Consider the following 22,761-nt stretch of genomic DNA (forward strand, 5'->3'; position numbering starts at 1 on the left):
GCGTCCGGCTTCTTCCTACTTTTGTTTTTTTGTTTTTTTTTTTGGAGACGGATTCTCGCTCTGTCACCCAGGCTGGAGTGCCGTGGCCCAGTCTCTGCTCACTGCTACCTCTGCCTCCTGGGTTCAAGCGATTCTCCTGTCTCAGCCTCCCGAGCAGCTAGGACTACAGGTGCCTGTAAGGTTTGTTCTCACCGAGTTTAAAAGGAAGAGACTGAGGCCAGCACAAGAAGATCCAGTGCGAAGGAATTTATTCAGGCTCCTGGGTGAGGTTCTGCGGTCTGACAGGAGGGGCCGGAGAAGTCGCACGGACTCCTCTCAGACATGGTTTTGTTTTTTGTTTTTTTTTGTTTTTTTTTTTTTTTTTTGAGTTGGAGTTTCGCTCTTGTTACCCAGGCTGGAGTGCAATGGCGCGATCTCGGCTCACCGCAACCTCTGCCTCCTGAGTTCAAGCAATTCTCCTACCTCAGCCTCCCCAGTAGTTGGGACTACAGGCGCACGCCACCATGCCCAGCTAATTTTTGTATTTTTAGTAGAGACGGGGTTTCACCTTGTTGACTAGGATGGTCTCAATCTCTTGACCTCGTGATCCACCCGCCTCGGCCTCCCAAAGCAGACATGGGGTTTTATAGGGAGTGAAATAGCTCGATTGGTTTGGGATAGCAGGGTGCGGGCAAAGCAGGACTACTATTGGGTATGGTTACAAGCCTTTGTTTGAAGACCAGGCTGTGCGAGAAGGGGAGGAGAGGACATGTCTGAGCATGTCTAAGCTTATCTGAGCTTGCCCGAGCTTGTCCGAGCATGTCCGGGCTTTGGGGAAAAAAAGCGGGCGGGGGTGGGGGCGGGGTGCGTCCGAGCTCCCGGCGAGGCAACCGGCCTTACAGTGCCCACCACCACACCCGGCTAATGTTTGAATTTTTAGCAGAGATGGGGTTTCACTTTGTTTGGCCAGGGTGGTCTCAAACTCCTAACCTCAGGTAATCCACTTGCCTCGGCCTCCCAGAGTGCTGAGATTACAGGCGACAGCCATTGCGCCAGGCCACATTGGTCTGTTTCTGCGCATTCCTCTCGATTCTCCGCAGGCCGCTGACGTTCTCGTTTTCATTGATCCATTCAGCACATTGTTACTGACAGTCTGCCTGCACTGCTGGTGCAAAGGTGATGGAGGCCGGGCCCTGTCCTCCTCATCCTCCAACTCACAGACCACTGAGAGCAGCCTGGAAACTGGATGACAAAAGGATGAGAAATGCTGACGAGTGCTATCGTGGGAGACGGATATGGACACAGAGCAGCGCCCCCAGTCCACTCTATGGAGTAATCCAGGAAAGCTTCCCAGAGGAGGTGGCATGTGTTAACTGTTGAATGGCAAATGGGGAAGGACATTCAAAGCAAAGGGAGCAGTGTGCCAAGCCATGTGAAGTACAGAGTTCTCCTCTCTTTTGAGGCCTTGGGATCACCTGCCCAGATAATTCCAAACACTAAATTGTGGCCAGGGGCATCTCCTACTCTCACTGCCATCATGTTCACCTCTGGACTGTGTTCCTATGAGCAGCTTGCTCGCTGGTGCTCTTTTCTTAGACAGAGTCTCACTCTGTTGCCCAGGCTGGAGGGCAGTGGCACAATCTCGGCTCACTGCAACCTCTGCTTCCCGGGTTCAAGCGATTCTCTTGCCTCAGCCTCCCCAATAGCTGGGATTACAGGCACCAGTCAACACGCCCGGCTAATTTTTGGATTTTTAGTAGGGATGGGGTTTCACCATCCTGGACAGGCTGGTCTCAAACTCCTGACCTTGTGATCCGTCCTCCTTGGCCTCCCAAAGTGCTGGGATGACAGGCGTGAAGCACCATCCCGGCTAGCATTGCTGGTGCTCTTTTGTATGGCTGCCCCAATTGCACTGCAAACAGCTCCCCCTGCGTTTTGTAAAATACAGATCTGCCTAGCACCGTGGCTCACACCTGCAATCCCAACACTTTGGAAGGTTGAGTCGGCCAGATCACCTGAAGCCAGGAGGCAGAGGTTACAGTGAGCCAAGATCACACCATTGCTCTCCAGCCTGCATGACAGAGGGAGATACTGTCTCAAAAAAAAAAAAAAAAAAAAAAAAGGCCGGGCGCAGTGGCTCAAGCCTGTAATCCCAGCACTTTGGGAGGCCGAGGCCGGTGGATCACGAGGTCAAGAGATCGAGACCATCCTGGTCAACATGGTGAAACCCCGTCCCTACTAAAAATACAAAAAATTAGCTGGGCATGGTGGCGTACGCCTGTAATCCCAGCTACTCAGGAGGCTGAGGCAGGAGAATTGCCTGAACCCAGGAGGCGGAGGTTGCGGTGAGCCGAGATCGCGCCATTAAACTCCAGCCTGGGTAACAAGAGCGAAACTCCGTCTCAAAAAAAAAAAAAAAAAAGACCAGGCGCGGTGGCTAACACCTGTAATCCCAGCTCTTTGGGAGGCTGAGGCAGGCAGATCATAAGTTCAGGAGTTTGAGAACATCCTGACCAACATGGGGAAACCCCATCATCTCTACTAAAAATACAAAGGCCGGATGTGGTGGCTCATGCCTGTAATCCAAGCACTTTGGAGGCTGAGGCGAGTGGATCACCTGAGGTCTGGAGTTCAAGACCACCCTGACCAACATGGTGAAAACTCGTCTTTAAAAAAAAAAAAAAAAATACAAAAATTGTCCCGGTGTGGTGGCAGACACCTGTAATCCCAGCTACTCAGGAGGTTGAGGCAGGAGAAACAGTTGAACCAGGGAGATGGAGGTTGTGGTGAGCCAAGATCACGTCACTTTCACTCCAGCATGGGCGACAGAGCGAGACTCTGTCTCCAAAGAGAGAGAGAGAGAGATGAGGTCTTACTATGGTGCCCAGATTGGACTCTGATTCCTGGGCTCCAGGGATCCTCCTTCCTCAGCCTCCTTAGTAGCTGGGATTACCGATGTGCTGCCTGCTGGTCCACAGTCTCATTTAACTGCTCCTGTGTGAGTGCTGTGTTTCTTTTTCCTGGGATGCTCTTCTTTCCACTCTGGAGTCTCAAATTCAAATGTCATCCCTTTCTTCGCCAGCCCATCACACACTCTGGCTCCGCATCAGTGGCTGTATGTCCAAATTCTTCCCATGACAGCTCTTACCTGTTCTGCTGTAATTTTTCATTGGCAGTTCCATCTGTGTCCCATGCCACGGTTCCTTAAAGGCCAAGCAGCTAGTGTACGAGGTGCTCCATCCATGTTTCAGGACAGCTGCCATTTACTCAGAGATGACTATCTGCCAGGTGTGGTGCTGACGGCCTGTGTATGGATCATCTCATTTAATCCTCTCAGCAACCTTATTTGACAAGTCTCCCCATCTTACAGAAGACAAAACCGAAGCTCAGAGTGTTTAAGTAACTTGTCCAGAGATACACGGTGGCAGAGAGAGGAGCTAGGATTCCAGTCCTGGAAGGAGAAGCAGCTATGGTCACTGTGCTACAGCCTCAAATTTCTGAGATAGGAATTGGGAGGAGGGGATGGCAGAAATCTACATTTTAAAAAATCAGTCAGCTGTGGATTATGGTCTAATGAATAACGCAGCCCTTCTGCACTCACCTTACACACCCTCCAGCCTGTTCTGGGGAAGCAGGGGTGGGGGCTGGGAGGGACAAGGGCACCTTTCCTGGTGTAGGTGACTCATCATGACCCTGGCTTAGTCACAGCCTGGCAGCATGAGCCGGCAGCAGCAGTCATCCCACTGTGAATTCTGGCTGGCCTGTGAGCTCTGGACCTTACCCAGAGACGGCCTGTTCCAAAGCAGTACTTCTAAGATCCCTCCCTAGGGCACATGGAAATTATGAGAAAAAGATTTTTTTTTTTGAGACAGACTTTTGTTGTGTTGCCCAGGCTGGAGTGCAGTGGCTTGATCTCGGCTCACTGCAACCACCGCCTCCTGGGTTCAAGCGATTCTTCTGCCTTAGCCGCCCAGGTACCTGGGCCTACAGGAAAGCACCACCACGCCCGGCTAATTTTTGTATTTTTAGTAGAGACGGGGTTTCATCATGTTGGCCAGGCTGGTCTCGAACTCATTACATCCTGTTTTGCCCACCTCAGCTTCCCAAAGTGCTGGGATTATAGGCATGAGCCACCGCACCCGGCCAGAATTTTTTTTTTTTTTTTTTTTTTTTTTTAAGACGGAGTTTCACTCTTGTTGCCAAGCTGGAGTGCAATGGCGCAATCTTGGCTCGCCGCAACCTCCACCTCCTGGGTTCAAGCAGTTCTCCTGCCTCAGCCTCCCAAGTAGCTGGGACTACAGGCATGTGCCAATACGCCCAGCTAATTTTTGCATTTTTAGTAGAGACGGGGGTTTCACCATATTGACCAGGATGATCTTGATCTCTTGACCTCGTGATCCACCCGCCTCAGCCTCCCAAAGTGCTGGGATTATAGGCGTGAGCCATCACACCTGGCCCCGGCCAGAATTTTTTTTTTTTTTTTTTTTTTGAGACGGAGTTTCGCTCTTGTTACCCAGGCTGGAGTGCAATGGCGCGATCTCGGCTCACCGCAACCTCTGCCTCCTGGGTTCAGGCAATTCTCCTGCCTCAGCCTCCTGAGTAGCTGGGATTACAGGCATGTGCCACCATGCCCAGCTAATTTTTTGTATTTTTAGTAGAGACGGGTTTTCACCGTGTTGACCAGGATGGTCTCGATCTCTTGACCTCGTGATCCACCTACCTCGGCCTCCCAAAGTGCTGGGATTACAGGCGTGAGCCACCGTGTCCGGCCTGAATTTTTTTAAGAATAGGCTGGGTGCGGTGGCTCACGACTGTAATCTCAGCACTTTGGGAGGCCAAGGCAGGTGAATCACTTGAGATCAGGCGTTTGAGACCAGCCTGGCCAAGGAGTGAAACACTGTCTCTACTAAAAATGCAAAAATTAGCCAGGCACAGCAGCAGGTGCCTGTAGTCCTAGCTACTTGGGAGGCTGAGTCAGGAGAATCGATTCACCTGGGAGGCAGAGGTTGCAGTGAGCCAAGATTGTGCCACTGTGCTCTAGCCTGGGCGACACAGCAAGAGTCCATCTCAAAAAAAAGAAAAAGAATAAAAAGAAAGAAGAGGCTCAGTGTGGTGGCTCACGCCTGTAATCCCAGCACTTTTGGAGGCCGAGGTGGGCAAATCATGAGGTCAGGAGTTCCAGACCAGCCTGGCCAACATGGTGAGACCTCGTCTCTACCAAAAATACAAAAAATTAGCTGGGTGTAGTGACGTGCGCCTGTAATCTCAGCTACGTGGGAGGCTGAGGCAGGAGAATCGCTTGAACCCAGGAGGTGGAGGTTGCAGTGAGCTGAGATCTTGCCACTGCACTCCAGCCTGGGTGACAAAGCGAGACTCCATCTCAAAAAAAAAAAAAAAAGGAAAAGAAAGAAGTAATCACAGTGAGCTGGAAAATAATGAGACTGACAAGAAGGGAAGACCCAGCCATCAGCCAACACTCAAGTGTGTCTTCCCTCCTTGTAGACGGAGGAGAACCCACAAATTCAGACCCACAATATGGGAGCAGGAGTCAACCCTGGGACAGTAAGTGAACAAGCCCACCCCTCTCTTTTCTCATCCTCCTCCCTCACCTTCAAACATGAGGATTTGCAGCTACAAGGGAGGCTTCTGCCCTCTGATAAGCTGGAGACCTGTCCTACAAAGAAACTGACTTTCTTGCTTAGGAAAGCTTCCTGGTGTGTATTTCGGGTGGGGAAAGGAGAAAAGGCAGGTTCCTGAAAGGAGGCGTCTGAAGCAGATGGAGGGGGAAGAGAATGGAAGGCTGCTCATCCCAAGAGAAAAATACACCCAAATCTTCCACTCCCAACTCTTCTGACAAAAGAAGACCTTTTTTTTTTTTTTGAGACAGAATCTCGCTCTGTTGCCCAGGCTGGAGTACAATGGCGCAATCTTAGCTCACTGCAACCTCTGCCTCCTGGGTTCAAGTGATTCTCCTGCCTCAGCCTCCCAAGTAGCTGAGATTACAGGTGTCTGCCACCACGGCCGACTAATTTTTGTATTTTTATTAGAGATGGGTTTCACCATGTTGGCCAGGTGGGTCTAGAACTCCTGACTTCAAATGATCCACCCACCTGGGATTATAGGCATAAGTCACCACTCCCGGCCTAAAAAGACAATTATTTGTAGCAAGCAAAAATTGCTATTTAAAGAGAAAACTGACAGTATCACCTTCCAAAATGTGTGTAAGAGAGAAAAAGAGAAGGTGTGTGTGTGCAGGTACAATTTACGGTGGTGGGAAAATACATTTCAGCCCTGTTCTCATCCAGATATGGAAACAGGAAGGGTACAAAGGGGACAGGGAAATGTCTAAGGGATTGACTATGAGAAAGGGGCACCCCAGTCACCTCAATGGGTAGCCTGTAGTTTTGCAGAGACAGGGACCAGTCGTCTTGAAATGTGCAAAGGAGACTGGGTGTGGTAGCTCACACCTGTAATCCCAGCACTTTGGGAGTCCGAGGTGAGAGGATCACCTGAGGTCAGGAGTTCGAGACCAGCCTGGCCAACATGGTGAAACCCGTCTCTACTAAAAATACAAAACTTAGCCGGGCGTGGTGGCACACACCTGTAGTCCCAGCTACTCGGGAGGCTGAGGCAGAAGAATCACTCGAACCCGGGAGGCAGAGGTTGCATCGAGTTGAGATCACACTACTGCACTCCAGCCTGAGCAACAGAGAGAGACTCTGTCGCAAAAAAAGAAAAAGGCAGAGCTCTCACATGCATTCTGGTTCGCTAGAGAAAGGAATGTGTCACAGTTATGAAGGGTGTAATTGCCCTTAACCTCAATACCTATCTTATCTATCAGCTTCTTGGAGCCACTGTTACTACTGATAAAGTGGACAAATTATTGTGGTGCTTTCATTTCTCCTTGGGAAAATTAGTCGTGGGGAGAGGCATCAACATTTAGGGGTGCAGACAGGAGCGTGTGAAGCCCAGGGTGTCATACGTTGCGTGGTCTCTCACGTATCTCATTGAGATCCTCTGCCGCAGGTTAGAAATCTAAGCTCCTCAGGCAGCTGTCCTGACACCGGGCTAAACCTTTTCTTGCCTCTAAGCCCCCCACACACCGTTCCCTCCACCCACAGCATGCCGCTCTCTGGAAAAGCAGCCATCTGCTGGCACCGTGGTTGCAGCCTGAAGCCTTCATTCTCTCTCTCTTTTTTTTTTTTGAGACGGAGTCTTGCTCTTGTTGCCCAGGCTGGAGTGCAATGGTGTGATCTTGGCTCACCGCAACCTCCGCCTCCCAGGTTTAAGCGATTCTCCTGCCTCAGCCTCCTGAGTAGCTGGGATTAGAGGCGCATGCCACCACAACGAACTAAGTTTTGTATTTTTAGTAGAGAGGGGGTTTTACCATGTTGGTCATGCTAGTCTTGAACTCTTGACCTCAGGTGATCCACCCGCCTCGGCCTTCCAAAGTGCTGGGATTACAGGCGTGAGTCATGGCGCCCGGGCCACTCATTCTCTTTCTTGTGGAGGTGACACTGATTTCATTTTGGGGAGCCCTCTCCTCCCACTCTTAGTCCTCCTGGCTTCCGGTGAGGTTCACAAGGCTCCCTTGGGGGGCTGGCACTCCAGGCCTGACCAATCAGAACCGGCCCTTCTCGCTCACTGCGGTGATTGGCTCGGGGCGGAGTACCTCCTTCAACTTGGTGCACTGAGAATCTGCTCTGAGACTTTCAAAATTTGGGAAAGAGACACTTCCTCTTTCTGCCTCCAATGCTGAACTGACAGAATAAAAGCCTGGAGCTGTGGGTGGCTGTTGCTGCCACCTCACCTCGAGGTGAGAATCTGCTTGGGAAAGGAGCCGCCGTGGACGAGGCTGAGCCAAGCGACAGTGGCAGACACATTCCCGAAAACGTGTGAGCACCAGCAGCAGCCCTGCCCTGGGACTAAGGTGCCAGTGCTAATAAATGCCCGTTTTTTGTTTTTTTTTTTGCCCAAGCCAGGGTTTATCACTTGCAACAGAATTTAAACAAGGAGTGGCCAGGCGCAGTGGCTCACTCCTGTAATCCCAGTACTTTGGGAGTCCGAGGCAGGAGGATCACCTCTGGTCAGGAGTTTGAGACCAGCTTGGCCAACATGGTGAAACCCCGTCTCTACTGAAAACACAAAAATTAGCCGGGTGTGGTGGTGGGCACCTGTAATCCCAGCTACTCAAAAGGCTGAGGCAGGAGAATTGCTTGAACCTGGGAGGCGGAGGTTGTAGTGAGCTGAGATCTTGCGCCATTGCATTCCAGCCTAGGCAACAGACCGAGATTCCATCTCAAAAAAAAAAAAAATTTGAACGGGAGAACAATCCCCCTTTTTTTTTTTTTGACACGGAGTTGTGGTCCTGTTGCCCAGGCCGAGTGCAACGGTGTGATCTCAGCTCACCACAACCTGGGTTAAAATGATTTTCCTGTCTCAGCCTCCTGAGTAGCTAGGATTACAGGCATGCACCACCACGCCTGGCTAATTTTTGTTTAGTAGAGACAGAGTTTCACAATGGTGGCCCCCGTCCTCAGGTGATATGCCCGCCTTGGCCTCCCAAAGCGCTGGGATTACAGCCGTGAGCCACCGCGCCGGCCAGAACAAGGGAGCAATCCTTTGGGACCCAGTTCCTACATCACTTCTAGGACATGTGTACAACCCCCCCTTTCTTTCTCCACCATCTGAGCCCGTCTCATCAGCGTGCTCTTGCTACTCTACCACCTGCATGGGGGCTCTGTCCTGCCCACAGCTCTGCCCACCCGGCTGAGGACCACAGGGCCAGGTCTGCGTGTGATGCTGGTTTCTCCTCAGCCACACACCGGGTCCACAGTGCCCCTGCTGGCCACTCCCCTTCCCTAGGGTGGGGGCCCTGCCTCGCTTCTTCTGAGGACAAGGCCAACACAGCAATGCAGGCCAGGTACAGCGGCTCACACCTGTAACCCCAGCACTTTAGGAAGCCGAGGCATGAGGATCACCTGAGCCTAGGAGCTCGAAACCAGCCTGGGCAATGTAGAAAGAAAAAAAAATTTAGCCAGGCATGGTGGTGCGTGCCTGCAGTCCCAGCTACTTGGGAAGCTGAGGTGGGATCACTTGAGCCCAGAAGATCAAGACTGCAGTGAGCACTCCAGCCCAGGTGACAGAGCAAGACCCTTTAAAAATAAACAAAAAAATTAGCTGTGGCTGGGCACCATGGCTCACACCTGTAACCCCAGCACTTTGGGAGGCCAAGGCAAGTGGATCACCTGAGGTCAGAAGTTCAAGACCAACTTGATGGATACGGTGCAACCCCATCTCTACTAAAAATACAAAAATGGCCGGGCTTGGTGGCTCACACCTGTGATCCCAGCACTTTGGGAGGCCAAGGCGGGTAGATCACAAGGTCAGGAGTTCAAGACCTGCCTGACCAACATGGTGAAACCCCATCTCTACTAAAGGTACAAAAATTAGGTGGATGTGGTGGGATGCCCCCTGTAATCCTGGCTACTTGGGAGGCCGAGGCAGGAGAATCGCTTATAGCCGGAAGGCGGAGATTGCGGTGAGCCAAGATCACACCACTGCACTCCAGCCTGGGTGACAGAGCGAGGCTCCATCTCAAAAAGAAAAAAAAAAAAATTAGCTGGGAGTGGTGGTAGAGGCCTGTAATCCCGGCTACTCATGAGGGTGAAACAGCAGAACTGTTTGAACCCAGGAAGCGGACGTTGCAGTGAGCTGAGATCACACCCCTGCACTCCAGCCTGGGCAACAGAGCAAAGAATCCGTCTCAAAAAAACAAATAAATAAAATTAGCTGGGCGTGGTAGCGGGTGCTGGTAATCCCAGCTATCGGGAGGCTGAGGCAGGAGAACCACTTGAACCTGGGAGGCGGAGGTTGCAGTGAGCCGAGATTGTGCCACTGCACTACAACCTGGGTGACAGAAGACTGTTTCAAAAACAAAACGGAACACAACTCCCTGCAACCCAAGGCCCTCGGCCGCCTCCCACAGGCCCTCTCTTTTCCTAATATTTACAGGGAGACCACGTTGGCAAACACATATTGCTTTATTTAGTGTTTCTCTGGATTGCAGAAGTGTCAGCAGTGGGCTGAGACCCCCAAAGGGTACAGAGGCAGCTGGGCAGCCCCCAGGCCCTGAGAGCAGGGGTGGGGAGAAGCAGCAGAAAGAGGTGATGCCCCTGCCGCTCCTCCCATGGCCAGTCCCTTCCCCAGGCTCCCGTGCCAGGGAGGGGTCAGAGGCCAAGAAAAGCCCTACGTCCTCGAGTGGGGCCCAAGTGTGTGGGCAAGGTGTCTGCCGTGCCAAGGCATGGACCCAGGCAGAAGCGCTCTTCCCACCTGGCGGCCCCCAGGGCTAAGGGCTGGTCAGGGAGCCAGATCCACTCTTAAGAGGAGACCTGTGTTTTACAGGACCCCCGTCCCTGGGAGCGGCGGGGAGGCACTCGGAGGAGGCTGGCAGTCCTGGTTTTGCGGCACCTGCTGTGTGACGTGGGCAAGCCCTTCCCCTTTCCATCTTCCACTCTGAAACATCAGGGTTGGGCTCGACGATCTCAAGGGTCTTCGGACCTCTACAGTCTGAGACATCTTTCCCCACTCCAGCACGCCCTCAGAGCGGAATGATCATGACAGTGAAAGGGCATTCTTTCTTGTTTTTGAGATGGAGTCTCGCTCTGTCGCCCAGGCTGGAGTGCAGTGGTGCGATCTCGGCTCACTGCAGCCTCCACCTCCCGGGTTCAGGCGACTCTCCTGCCTCAGCCTCCCGAAAAGCTGGGATTACAGGCGCCCGCCACCACGCCCAGCTAATTTTTGTATTTTTAGTAGAGAAGGGGTTTCACCATGTTGGCCAGGATGGTCTCAAACTCCTGACCTCAGGTGATCCACCCGCCTCGGCCTCCCAAAGCGCTGGGATTACAGGCATGAGCCACCGTGCCCAGCCTAAAAGGGCATTCTTAAAGCAGGAAGGAGGCGGGCAAGGGTGGTCTCAGCCCCCAGGTGGAAGTCAGAGTGGGCCGCACGAGGTGCAGTGGGCAGGCAGGGGGACAGGCGGACAGACAGGCAAGGCGCCAAGGGAATGAGGAGGGTGGTGGCCTGGCCAGGGAAGAGGGCACCAGAGCCCAGCCCGCCCCACCTCTCAGCCACATTCCCTGCCCTGCTAGAGTCAGGGAAAACACATCCAGTGTGTCCTGGGGTGGGAAATGGCTTTTTAAAAAATAGTTTCCTATAAAGCATCAAAACATCTCAGAGAAAACCTCAGCAAAAGATCCCTTCTCTCAAATATTTGGCATCGGCAGTAGGGCTGGCACGGGTCACTCTGGCCCCGGCTTTGCCATTGCTGTGACCCGGCCTGGCCCACCCCCGGGGAGCTCCCGGCCCCTCTGCTCCCTCGGGAGAGGGCTGGGCAGGAGTCGGGAGTCTGCAGGGGGGGCTTTGGGGTATCCCTGGGTCCCTGTCTGAAGTTTGAGTCTTTGGCAGCTGCGGGGGGAGGTAAGCGAAGCACTGGGGGTTGGGAAGGTCTGGCGGGCGCCTTTATCACCGGGAATTGAACCGTGGAGCGACCTGTGGGGGCAGAGAGAGACGCTCAGTGGTGAGGGGAGCAGATGGGGGCGGGCCAGCACTTACGACTCTTTTTTTTTTGAGACGGAGTCTCACTCTGTTGCCCAGGCTGGAGTATAGTGATGCTATCTCAGCTCACTACCACCTCCACCTCCTGGGTTCCAGCAATTCTCCTGCCTCAGCCTCCCCAGTAGCTGGCATTACAGGCACTCACCACCACCCTCGGCTATTTTTTTTGTATTTTTAGTAGAGTTGGGGTTTCACCATGCTGGTCAGCTTGGCCTCTAACTCCTGGCCTCAGGTGATCCACCTGCCTCGGCCTCCTAAAGTGCTGGCATGACAGATGTGAGCCACTGTGCCCGGCCTGTGTGTGTGTGTAAGTGCTGGCATGACAGATGTGAGCCACCGTGCCTGGCCTGTGTGTGTGTGTGTGCGCGTGCACGCGCACGCGCGCACGTGCACGCGCATAGTGGGGCCTTGCTATATTGCCCAGGCTGGTCTTGAACTCCTGGGCTTTTGCCTCCCTAAGAGCTGGAATTACAGACATGAGCCACCGTGCCTGGCCCCAGCACTTAGGTGCATGGGTTCAATGCAGGCAGGAGCTGGGGGGCCTAGTGGCCTCCAACCTGGAGACTGGCACCTGACTCCCAGAGGAATGCCCACCACCCTGGCCGGAGTGGGCCTCTCCTCCCTCCTGGCACCCCCGTCATCCTGTACCTTCCCTGCATTGCTGCACTGCCTTTTTTTTTTTTTTTTGACAGGGTCTCACTTTGTCACCCAGGCTATAGTGCAGTGGTGAGATCTTGGCTCACTGCAGCCTCAACCTCCCAGGCTCAAATGATCCTCCCACCTCAGCCTCCTGAGCAACTAGGACTACAGGCACCCACCACCATGCCAGGCTAACTTTTTTTTTTTTTGAGATGGAGTCTCACCCTCTTGTCCAAGCTGGAGGGCAGTGGTGCCATCTTGGCTCACTGCAATCTCCCCCTCCCGGGTTCCAGCAATTCTCCTGCCTCAGCCCCCACTAGCAGCTGGGATTATAGGCACCTGCCACCACGCCCGGCTAATTTTTGTATTATTAGTAGAAATAGAGTTTCACCATGTTGGTCAGGCTGGTTTCAAACTCCTGACCTCAGGTGATCTGCCCGCCTGGGCCTCCCTCGGTGCTGGGGTTACAGGTGGGAGCCACTGTGCTGCCCTGTGCTGCCATCTTTACAACTTTCTGCATTGAGAGGCTGGAACGGCCTCTCTCTCTGGCCTTCACGGGTGGGCCAGAGGATGGGGGAGGAGGTATGGTGCCCGCTGGATTAAGGCCCATGGGTGAGATGCCCGGGTCTGCAAAGCACAGCCAAGGAAGGCTTGGCCATCGCCACCCAGGCCCAGAGCAGGAAAGCAGGCCCCACTCACCACAGCCAGGTGCCCGTTCTTGGCCTTGGTGATGCGCAGCTCCGAGCCGGGGGTGAAGTCGATGGTGCCATCCCTGCCAGGGCCCCCTGCAAATGTGATGCTGGGGGAAAAGGGTGGGTGAGGGTTTCTCATAGAGACAGACCCCAACTCCAAGGTGGACCTCGCCCTGCCCCCGTGTGCCCGCCCGGCCCCCTCACACCTCACCTGCCCTGGTTGATGTTGATGTTGTTCACTCGGTCGGCACTGAGGGCCGTCTTGGTCAGCGTCTCAATCACATGGTCACTCTGCAGCACCACATCTCCCTGGGGGACCAGGCAGGAGGAGGGGTCAGGCCCTGCCCAGAACTTGAGGACCCCCCATTTCCCCCTCATCCACAAAAGGGCACCTTTTGCTTATTGTCCTCACGCTGTACGTGAAGCACAAACAGGCCGTCGCTCAGGCTGCTGACAGAGATTCCTGAGGGGGAGGGCAGAGGTCAGAGGTGGGGCGTCAGAGCAGGGCCCTCCCCCACTGCCCTGGACTCTGGCTGACCGGTCAGGTTGGCGTAATCGATCCTCTGCTTGACTTTGGCGTCCTCCACGATGACCACGGCGTTGGGCGTGAGCAAGAGCTGCCGCGCGCGGGGCTTGTAACCCTTGCGGTCGTATTTCACGACAGGCACGGCGTACTGAGGACAGAGGCCAGGCTGAAGGGCTGGGCAGAAGCTCCCGCTGCCGCCTGTGCCCGACCTGCCCTCCAGCTCCTGGCGACAGAAGCGTGCTGCTGGACTGCGTGCTGCGGGCAGGCTCTTACCTGAATGGGCTCAGAGCCCAGGGCCTGCAGCACTCTGGGGCTGATCTCGTCCGCACCTGCAACCCAGATGGCGGGGAGGGAGGTCAGAGGAGGCGACGGGGGACCAGGACAGCGAGGAAAGCCTGGAGTGTAGAAGTCAGGGGCTCACCAAGCCGAGTGCTGATGAAGAGCCTGGGCACGCTCTGAGGGTAATTATCCTTCTTGCCCTTGAAGATCTCACTAGCCACGGCCTTCTGCTGCAGCTGAGGAGGAGGCGGGGAAGAGTGTCACGCTGGGGGTGGGGGGGCACCATCTTCGGGGGCAGGGCCAGCCTCAGGACCTGAGACAGCCTCCCTTCCCCGCTCTCTGGTCCCAGCACCAGGTGGCTGAGCCCTGCCTCTCACACTCCCATCAACCCCCCACTTCCTTACCCTCTGCTCCCACCAAGCATTCCCAGCAGCTGTTAGGCTGTGAAACTGGCTTTGGAAATGATTCCCCACCCCATCAGGCCCGGGCGCCCCTGAGATTCAGCTCCAGCTTGGGGTCTTGTAGGTAACAGATCACTAATATTCAGGGTTACTGTAGGTTATCTAAGCTGGGTGGGTCCCTGAGCATCATCCAGTACTGAGTTGGCAAATACAAGGCACATCCACCAATGGCTGTAACCAGGGCAGACATCACCAATAGATCCCAGTGAAGACACAGACTTTTCAACACAGGGTTCTGAGCAGTCTCTACCAATCAAGGGCAGTTGGCCCATGAGATGAACCCTATTTGCCACCCCAAAGGTACTCCAGTCTCCACTTCCTACATGAGACCTAGCAGGGCCTGGCATCCAACTGAGGTCGCCAGTAGACTAGGGTAAATACAGCAGACCAGAGTAAATATGATAGACTGGGGTAAACACGGTAGACTGGGGTAAATATGGTAGACTGGGGAAAGTGCCCCTCCAAGCCGACACCCTTTGAGCGACGCCTGTGGCTCCCAACTCCACTGCCATGTCCTCACCCAGCCCTGCTCACCTACCTGCTGCTTCCACTCGGGGCTGATGCTCCGGCAGTATTTCCACACCATGTTCTTCACGCACAACTCCCGCAGAAGCTCTGAGGCCTGAGGGGAAGAGTGGGGTCAGAGCTCCTGGACAGCGCGGGCCCTTCCCTCTGAAGACATCAAAGCCATGCTACCCTGGCCTTCGGATAAGCAATGCCCCCTCCATCTGGATGATGCTTCCCCTCCTAAGTCCTCTCAAGAGACCTTACTCTTGGTGGGCGTGCTGTCTCAGGCCTGTAATCCCAGCACTTTGGGAGGCCAAGGCGGGTGGCTCACAGGGTCAGGAGTTCAATATCAGCCTGGCCAACATGGTGAAACCTCATCTCTACTAAAAATACAAAAAAAAAAAAAAAAAAAAATTAGCTGGGCGTGGTGGCAAGTGCCTGTAATCCCAGCTATGCAGGAGGCTGAGGCAGGAGAATCGCTTGAACCGGGGAGGCGGAGGTGGTAGTGAGCTGAGATCGGGCACTTGCACTCCAGCCTGGGTGACCGAGCAAGACTCCGTCTCAACAAAAACAAACAAAAAAAGACCTACTCTTCACTGCCCAGCTCCGGTCCTGGCCGTCCATGAGCCTCCCCTACTGATCCTTCAGCCCCAAGAAACCAGATCCTTCTGCTGTGTACTCTGAGGGCCCCTCACGTGGTGGGGGCATCCACAAACCTCTCGCAGGGCAGGTGGAGGCGTGGGCCAGGACGTGTCCAGGACATTCTGGGGCAGCTGCCGCCGCAAGCTTAGCAGAAAAGAGGTGCGCACGTGGTCCAGGAAGAAGGCGTTCTCGGGGCAGCGCGGGGCGTGGCGCAGGATGAAGCCTCGGAGGAGCCTGGGTGGGGCCAGATGGGGCAGGGGTGAGGGGCCTGGTGCAACCGTGCAACCCCCTCACGCCCTGCTCTGCAGCCCCCACCGGCACCCTGGCGCTAACCGTCGGATGGTCTGCGCAGCCCACTTCCTCTTGGCTGCCTTCCTCCGGCCCAGCGTTCCACGCCACCATGACTGGATGCAGATGGCTGTGGAGAGGGACCAGATGGCTGACCTCCATCTTCTCACCACGGGGGCCCCACCCCAGACCCCGCCCCTCGCGAACACCCACGGGGCCACGAACCCGATCGCTTCGCCCGCAGGAATTTCTGCCGCCAGTGAAAGCCCCTCCAGGCAGCCTGGATCTTGGTGGCTGTGTTGGAAAAGAAAGGCAATTGGCCAGAGCATGGGGAGCCAGCGGGGGAGCTGGGCGGAGTCTGCACTCCAGGAGTGGCCAGACTGTGAGAAGGGAGAAAGCTGGAAGAGTTGTAAAGGAGAATGAATGTGACTTCCCTACTCCCCAGAACAGACCCCAGTGTTGGGGGCGGGGAGGGGGATGGGGAGGTTGGGGGGTGGTGTTCTTTTTTTTTGTTTTTTGAGACAGAGTTCTGCTCTGCAACCTCTGCCTCCCGGGTTCAAGCGATTCTCCTGCCTCAGTGTCTCAAGCAGCTGGGATTACAGGCACGCACCACCTTGCCTGGCCAACTTTTGTATTTTTAGTAGAGACAGGGTTTTGCCATGTTGGCCAGGCCAGTCTTGAACTCCTGACCTCAGGTGATCTGCCTGCCTCAGCCTCAGCCTCCCAAGGCGCTGGGATTACAAGCATGAACCACTGTGCCTGGCTTTTTCTTTTTCTTTTTTTTTTTGAGATGGAGTCTTGCTCTGTTGCCAGGCTATAGTGCAGTGGTGTGATCTTGGCTCATTGCAACCTCTGCCTCCCGGATTCAAGCAATTCTGCTGCCTCAGCGTCTCAAGTAGCTGAGATTACAGATATGCATCACCACACCCGGCTAATTTTGTATTTTTAGTAGAGATGGGGTTTCTCCATGTTGGTCAGGCTGGTCTCGAACTCCCAACCTCATGATCCGCCTGCCTTGGCCTCCCAAAGTGCTGGGATTACAGGCGTGAGCCGCCGTGCCCGGCCGCCTCTCTCTTACCCAGGCTCTGCCGCCGGAGCTCCAGAGCATCCTCTGTGGCAAACAGGGTCTTGGGGAAGCGGATGAAGATCTTGGTCCTGGGAGGGCAGCAGTGATGAGCCCTGGGTTGCCACCCCTCCCCCATCCATCAGGCTCGGGCACCACTCACCTGCCCATCTTATACTCTTCTGGCTTGTAGCCCAGGTGCCGCACCAGCACAGCCACTCCATCCTGCGGCCGTCCTGTCCACGAGGGCCATGTCTCTGGGCACAGTGACTTGTATCTGGGGACAGGAGGAGGGGGAATGCACACAGTCCCACCCCAGGCAGCACCCTGCTCTGGGCACCTGCTGGGTGCTCCCATGGACTTGTTCACCGCTCACAGGGGGCTCACTGGGTCACTGCCCCCATTTTTGTTTTTGTTTTTTTGAGATGGAGTCTCACTCTGTTGCCCAGGCTGGAGTGCAATGGTGTGATCTCAGCTCACTGCAACCTCTGCCTCCTGGGTTCAAGTGATTCTCCTGCCTCAGCCTCCTGAGTAGCTGGGACTACGAGCATGTGCCGCCATGCCTGGCCAAGGTTTTTTTTTTTTTGCTTTGTTCCCTGTGAATAATTTTGTGTTTTGAGTAAAGATGGGGTTTCTCCATGCTGGTAATGCTGGTCTCCAACTCTCGACCTCAGTTGATCCACCTGCCTCAGCGTCCTAAAGTGCTGGGATGACAGGTGTGAGCCACCTCGTCCAGCATCCCCCGTTTTAAAGATGAGGAAACCGTTATCTACCTAAGGCCAGGAGACTAAAAGTGGCAGAGATGGAATTCACATCGATTGAGGCCCGGGCCTCAGCTCAGAACCACAAAGCTGCTCCACCCTTTTTGAGCTCCTCGGAAGCTGCCTACAAGGCTTGCTACCGTCGCCTCTGGTGCCCGGGGCGTGGGTCAGGCCTCAGGTTCCCGACCAGGTGCTCCTGCAGGGCACGGCCTAGGGGACCGGCCAGGTGTTCTTTCCACCAAAGGCTCCTGCCGCAAGTCCCACAGCGGCCCAGGGCCCCTCGTCCACATTCTAAAATGGGGCCCAGGGGCTCCTTCCCTCCCGCCCGCCCCCACCCCGGGCGCCCCAGCGGGACCCGTCCCGACCTTTGCAGGAAAGCTTCGTATTTGCGGCGATAGGCGAAGCCGGCTCTGCGCACGCGCAGGTTCTCCATCAGCCCCAGGTACTTCACCTGGTGCCGGATCAGCACCTCGTCAAAGCGGCCTGGGGATGGGGAGGGGCGGTCAGAGGGCTGGGGGGGCGGTAAGCGGACTGGGGAGGGGGAGGGGGAGGGGCTGTCAGCGACCTGGGGGAGGGGGAGTCAGCGGGCTGGGGAGGGGGAGGGGCGGTCAGCGGGCTGGGGAGGGAGTGGTCAGTGGCTGGCGCTGACCGCCTGTCGCCTGCAGGGGACGCCGGGCCGAAGTCCCGGGTAGGAGAGGCCTACCGGGCTGCTTGGCGTCGTTGGGCTTGATGCAGCGGACGTAGGCCGGCTCCTTAGACTGCAGGATCTCCACCAGCTGCAGGAGGCTCATCTTGAACTGGGTGGCAACCTGGGAGGCCAGGAGGCAAGGAAGCTTGGCGGGAGCTGGGCTAAAGCTCATGACCCCAGCAGCGAGTAGCCCACTCCCCCGGCTGGGGACCCGAGCAGCAGCCCCTAACTCCGCCTGGCCTTATTCCTCCCACCACACCTTCCCCGCAGAAAAGGAAGGGGCCAGACTCCACCCCAGACCCCTCTGGCTGGGCGAGGGACCTCCGCTTACAGCAGCGCTCCAGCCTCACACTCCTGCTCAAGTGTCCCAGCAACCCCCTTTAGCTGCCCTTCTTTTTCTTTCTAGAAGTCCAGGGCTGCATTCCCAAGCAGCGTGTCCCATGCTATGCATTCGGATATGATCGGGGTAAACTGCTCTGCCGGACCCGGAATATCTCAGGCCAGGGGGAGAAACACTTAGCAAAGACCCACAACCCCGGGTGGCCGGTGAATAACAGGTGTATTCCTGGGGGTTCTGAGAGCGCCAGAAAGGGACAACACATCCAGTCCAAGGGGCAGGGAGCATCAGGAGAGTCTTCTGGATGTTACAGGATGAGGAGGAGGGCCAGCGCGGTGGCTCACGCCTGTAATCCCACGGGGAAGGAGCCAGAGACAAGGGAAGTTGCTGAGGACTCAAGCAAGATCCAGCAGCTGTATGAGGGAGGCAGGAGAGTAGAGAACCAGGGAGCCGGGTAGCTCACGCCTGTCATCCCACCACTGTGGGAGGCCAAGGTTGGTGGATCACCTGAGGTCAGGAGTTCGAGACCAGCCTGGCCAACATGGCAAAACTCTGTCTCTACAAAAATACAAAAATTAGCTGGGCATGATGGCAGGTGCCTGTAATCCCAGCTACTCGGGAGGCTGAGGCAGGAGAATCACTTGAACCCAGGAGGCGGAGGTTGCAGTGAGCCGAGATCGCGCCACTGCACTCCAGCCTGGGCAACAGAGCAAGACTCTGTCTCAAAAAAAAAAAAAAAAAAGGACCAGGATGACACCCAGGTTTCTGGCCTGGGGGACTGGGTGGAGAGTAATCCCTGTCCTGAGTTAGGGACAGAGAAGGAGGAAGCCTGGAGAAGAGACCAAGGGCCCATCCGTTATAGACCAGTGGGGTCCAGGGTGCCTGGGACCATGTGGGGAGAGAAGAGATATAGGAGTCTGTGGCTTGCTGGAGAGGCCTGGGCCGGAGGGGTGTGCACGCATCCTCAGCAGGGAGATGCTAGTGCAAGGAGGATGTGGGCACTTCAGGAGACGGTGGGGTGGACAGCAGCAGCAGGCAGGGCCCAGGGAGCCAGACCATGGGCGGAATGGCGCCTACATGCCCTCCCTGGTGAGCAGTCTGGCCTCCACCTCCCTGCCGACCGACCCCACTCTTCTTGGAGCTGCCCTGATCCTCTCCTTGCCAAGCCCAACGGCCACCCCTCACCCCCAGCTCGCTAGAGCTCTCCCTGCCTCTGGCACTGCGGCCACGCCTGCCTTTCCTGGTCCCTCTCCTTGACGCCATCGCTTTCCGGCACAGCTCCTGGCCTTTTCGAATTGAGTGTCTGGGTTGGGCCCCCACTATAGGTTCATCTGACATTCTCAAGTGATATCCAATGCTCCCTCCTCCAGGGAGCCTCCCAGCCCTCACTCCTTCTGCCCCTGAGGCCGTCTGCTGTTCCTCTTCTAAGTTCGCAGAGCACCCTGTGCACATGGCTGCAGGTGCACCACCCCACCGGGTGCCTGGCAGCGTCTGCTATAAATGTCGGCTGAGTGGGTGGACATGAGAGTGCCCACACAGAGGCAGGTGTCAACATATGGACACCCACACGGAGACAGGAGCACACACAGATTCCCCTACAGGCATAGCCCCCCGCTTAAGAGACAGGGCCCCACTACAGACACAGCACACACAGAAGCAGGCAGACAGGGCCGGAAGCCGAGGCTCACGCCTGTAACCCCAGCACTTTGGGAGGCCAAGGCAGGCGGATCACCTGAGGTCAGGAGGTCAAGACCAGCCTGGCCAACATGGCGAAACCCTGTCTCTACTAAAAATACAAAAAATTAGCCAGGCGTGGTGCTGCGAGGCTGTAATCCCAGCTACTTGGGAGGCTGAGCCAGGAGAATCGCTTGAACTCGGGAGGCGGAGGTTGCAGCAAGCTGAGATTGTGCCACTGCACTCCAGCCTGGGCAACAGAGCGAGACCCAGTCTGAAAAAAAAAAAAAAAAAAAGGAAGCAGGCAAAGAGGCACCTAGAAGCAGCCCCCTAGACACCCCCAGACGTGCACACGGGCACCAACACAGGCTCACACGCATGCTGCCAGCTCCCAGGCTCGCTCAACCCTCACCCACGCCCGGCCCCACCCCTCCTCACCGTCTCTGGCCGCTTCTTGTCACTGAGCTCGCTCCGGTCGAAGCACTGGCTCATAATGGGATTCTTCGAGCTGCACATGGTCTGTGTGGCAGAGCCGGGGTCAGGCTGGGGCACAGGGACACAGGTGCAGAGCTGTGGGGGGCCCCCCTCCCCCTCGGCCCCCACCGCAGGTCCCCCTCACCTCCTTCAGGTTCCGGAAGAGAAGGTCGTTGTTTTTGTCCAGAAACCCTGGGAGGGGAGAGCACATGTGAGGTGAGACAGAGCCTCCCTGTGGCCCCTGTGGGGACCCAGCCCAGAATCCTCACCGGTCACGCTATAGGTCACCTCCCCAGCATAGTGCAGAAGGCGGAATTCCCCTCGGCCCAGAGATTTCCTGGTCCGCTGGTCAGCGAGCTTGTGCCTAGGGTGACAGGGAGGAAGCTGCAGATGGCCAGGCTGCAGGAGGGACCTCAGGAGCGGGAGACAGCCACCCAGCAAAGAGTAGGTGCACCCCAGGGCTGGGTCGCAACCCCTGTGCTGTGTGGGAAGCCAGGCAGGGCCAGCAGTCTCCCCCAGTAGAGCAGACCACAGTGGCTCAGAGAGGTAGACAGCCTTGCCCAGGGCCACACAGCGCCAGGACCAGGGCCTGTGCCTCCTGACCGCCAGGGCTGCTGCTGGGAGGGCAACTCTCGATGCTTCGGGCTCTGCTCGCAAGGGGGTGGTGAGCTGCCCGCTGCTTTTCAGAATGGAATCTGCTGCCTGGAAAAAGTACTTAAGTCCAAGGTGTGTTTATACCCTTTGGTCCATACTTTTAAGAACTATTCCAGGCAATAACCAGAGATACAGACAAAGATAGAAGCATGGAGATAGGTGGTAGCCTTGAGATTGCAGCAGAAACCTGGGATTGGCCTGGGGCCCCGAAAGGCCAGGGGAAAGGGGAGTGTGTGGGTCAGAGCCTCGGCAGGAAGGGTTTTGAGGAAACTTTCTGTTTGATGCTGCAGGAAAACACTCAGGATACAGCATTGCCCTGAGCCTTATACACAGTAAGTTCCCGACTACGAAAAAAAATGTATAGAAAAAGGCCGGAGGGAAATGCCTGGCGCTGTTGACAGCCAGGGACTGCAGCTGACAGGCTCATGGGGCTTTTGCGAACATTCCAACGCTTCTCCAACGAGCAGGATCATTTTTATAACCAGAAACAAGTTTTTTATTATTTAATGAATCGCGCGGCCCCCAAACCAGCATAGATTCAGAGAGACTCCCAGAAACAAGTTTTTTCCTTTTTGAGACAGAGTCTCACTCTGCCACCCAGGCTGGAGCACAATGGCGCGATCTCGGCTCACTGCAACCTCCACCTCCCGGGTTCAAGCGATTCTCCTGCCTCAGCCTCCCAAGTAGCTAGGATTACAAGTGCGCACCACCACACCTGACCAATTTTTGTATTTTTAGTAGAGACGGGGTTTCACTATGTTGGCCAGTGAAACTCCTGATGTGAGGTGATCCGCCTGCCTCGGCCTCCCAAACTGCTGGGATTACAGGCGTGAGCCACCACACCCGGCCAGAAACAAGACTTTAACATATTATTACACAAAAAAATACTATGGCTTTGGCATTCAATGGCCTTGGGACTGAGCCCGGCTCAGCAACCCAGATGAGAGATGACCTGGGGAAAGGACAACCCCCTGGAGTCTCGGTGAGATGCAGGAACAGCAGGACAGCTCCCTACAGAGCGGTTCAGGTTCAGCAATGACGCACAGAACGCCCCGGCCGCTGGTTCCTGTTTCTACCTCTCCCCACTTTAGGGGATTCCTTCAATAAAGAGCAATTTCCAAATAAGGAAGCTAAAAAAATCTCAGCAAGTTTCATTCTCAAAAAAGAACAGGGAGGAAATCAGGCTACTAGTGTCGTCTTTTTTTTTTTTTTTTTTGGAGACGGAGTTTTGTTCTCGTTGCCCAGGCTGGAGTGCCGTGGCGCGATCTCGGCTCACTGCAACGGTTCAGGCGATTCTCCTGCCTCAGCCTCTCAAGTAGCTGGGACTATGGTTGTGAGCCACCACACCCAGCTAATTTTTGTATTTTTAGTAGAGACACGGTTTACGTTAGCCAGGCTGGTCTTTAACTCCTGACCTCAAAAGATCCACCCTTTCAGCTTCCCAAAGTGCTGTGATGACAGGTGTGAGCCACGCGCCCAGC

At 55.5% G+C, this 22,761-nt stretch overlaps 1 protein-coding gene and 1 long non-coding RNA gene across 3 annotated transcripts in view; both read right to left on the reverse strand.

Moving 5' to 3' along the window:
* Positions 1-231: 231 nt before the first annotated feature.
* LOC135275684 (uncharacterized) lies at positions 232-4,059 on the reverse strand. Its single transcript, XR_010343274.1, has 2 exons — positions 3,128-4,059; positions 232-1,221 (listed from the first exon to the last, which is right to left on the reverse strand). It is a non-coding gene; the product is annotated as an uncharacterized LOC135275684 (long non-coding RNA).
* A 5,944-nt stretch (positions 4,060-10,003) lies between these two features.
* Positions 10,004-22,761, reverse strand: part of MYO1C (myosin IC) — a 28,832-nt gene continuing 16,074 nt past the window's right edge. For both annotated transcript variants that reach the window (XM_064378090.1, XM_064378091.1), the window contains exons 15-32: positions 20,896-20,990; positions 20,772-20,818; positions 20,591-20,671; positions 18,157-18,262; positions 17,819-17,936; positions 16,856-16,969; positions 16,708-16,784; positions 15,855-15,923; positions 15,675-15,759; positions 15,416-15,575; positions 14,731-14,814; positions 13,874-13,967; positions 13,726-13,781; positions 13,465-13,600; positions 13,319-13,389; positions 13,138-13,235; positions 12,934-13,033; positions 10,004-11,529 (exon numbers count right to left, since the gene is read on the reverse strand). In XM_064378090.1, the coding sequence (XP_064234160.1) occupies positions 11,503-11,529; positions 12,934-13,033; positions 13,138-13,235; positions 13,319-13,389; positions 13,465-13,600; positions 13,726-13,781; positions 13,874-13,967; positions 14,731-14,814; positions 15,416-15,575; positions 15,675-15,759; positions 15,855-15,923; positions 16,708-16,784; positions 16,856-16,969; positions 17,819-17,936; positions 18,157-18,262; positions 20,591-20,671; positions 20,772-20,818; positions 20,896-20,990 (1,618 nt within the window). In that variant the 3' untranslated portion in view covers positions 10,004-11,502. The remainder of the gene's footprint in view (positions 11,530-12,933; positions 13,034-13,137; positions 13,236-13,318; positions 13,390-13,464; positions 13,601-13,725; positions 13,782-13,873; positions 13,968-14,730; positions 14,815-15,415; positions 15,576-15,674; positions 15,760-15,854; positions 15,924-16,707; positions 16,785-16,855; positions 16,970-17,818; positions 17,937-18,156; positions 18,263-20,590; positions 20,672-20,771; positions 20,819-20,895; positions 20,991-22,761) is intronic.

This window comes from Aotus nancymaae, unplaced genomic scaffold (assembly GCF_030222135.1).
Source record: "Aotus nancymaae isolate 86718 unplaced genomic scaffold, 86718_ANA_hifiasm-v0.15.2.pri h1tg000018l, whole genome shotgun sequence".
NCBI lineage: Eukaryota > Metazoa > Chordata > Mammalia > Primates > Aotidae > Aotus > Aotus nancymaae.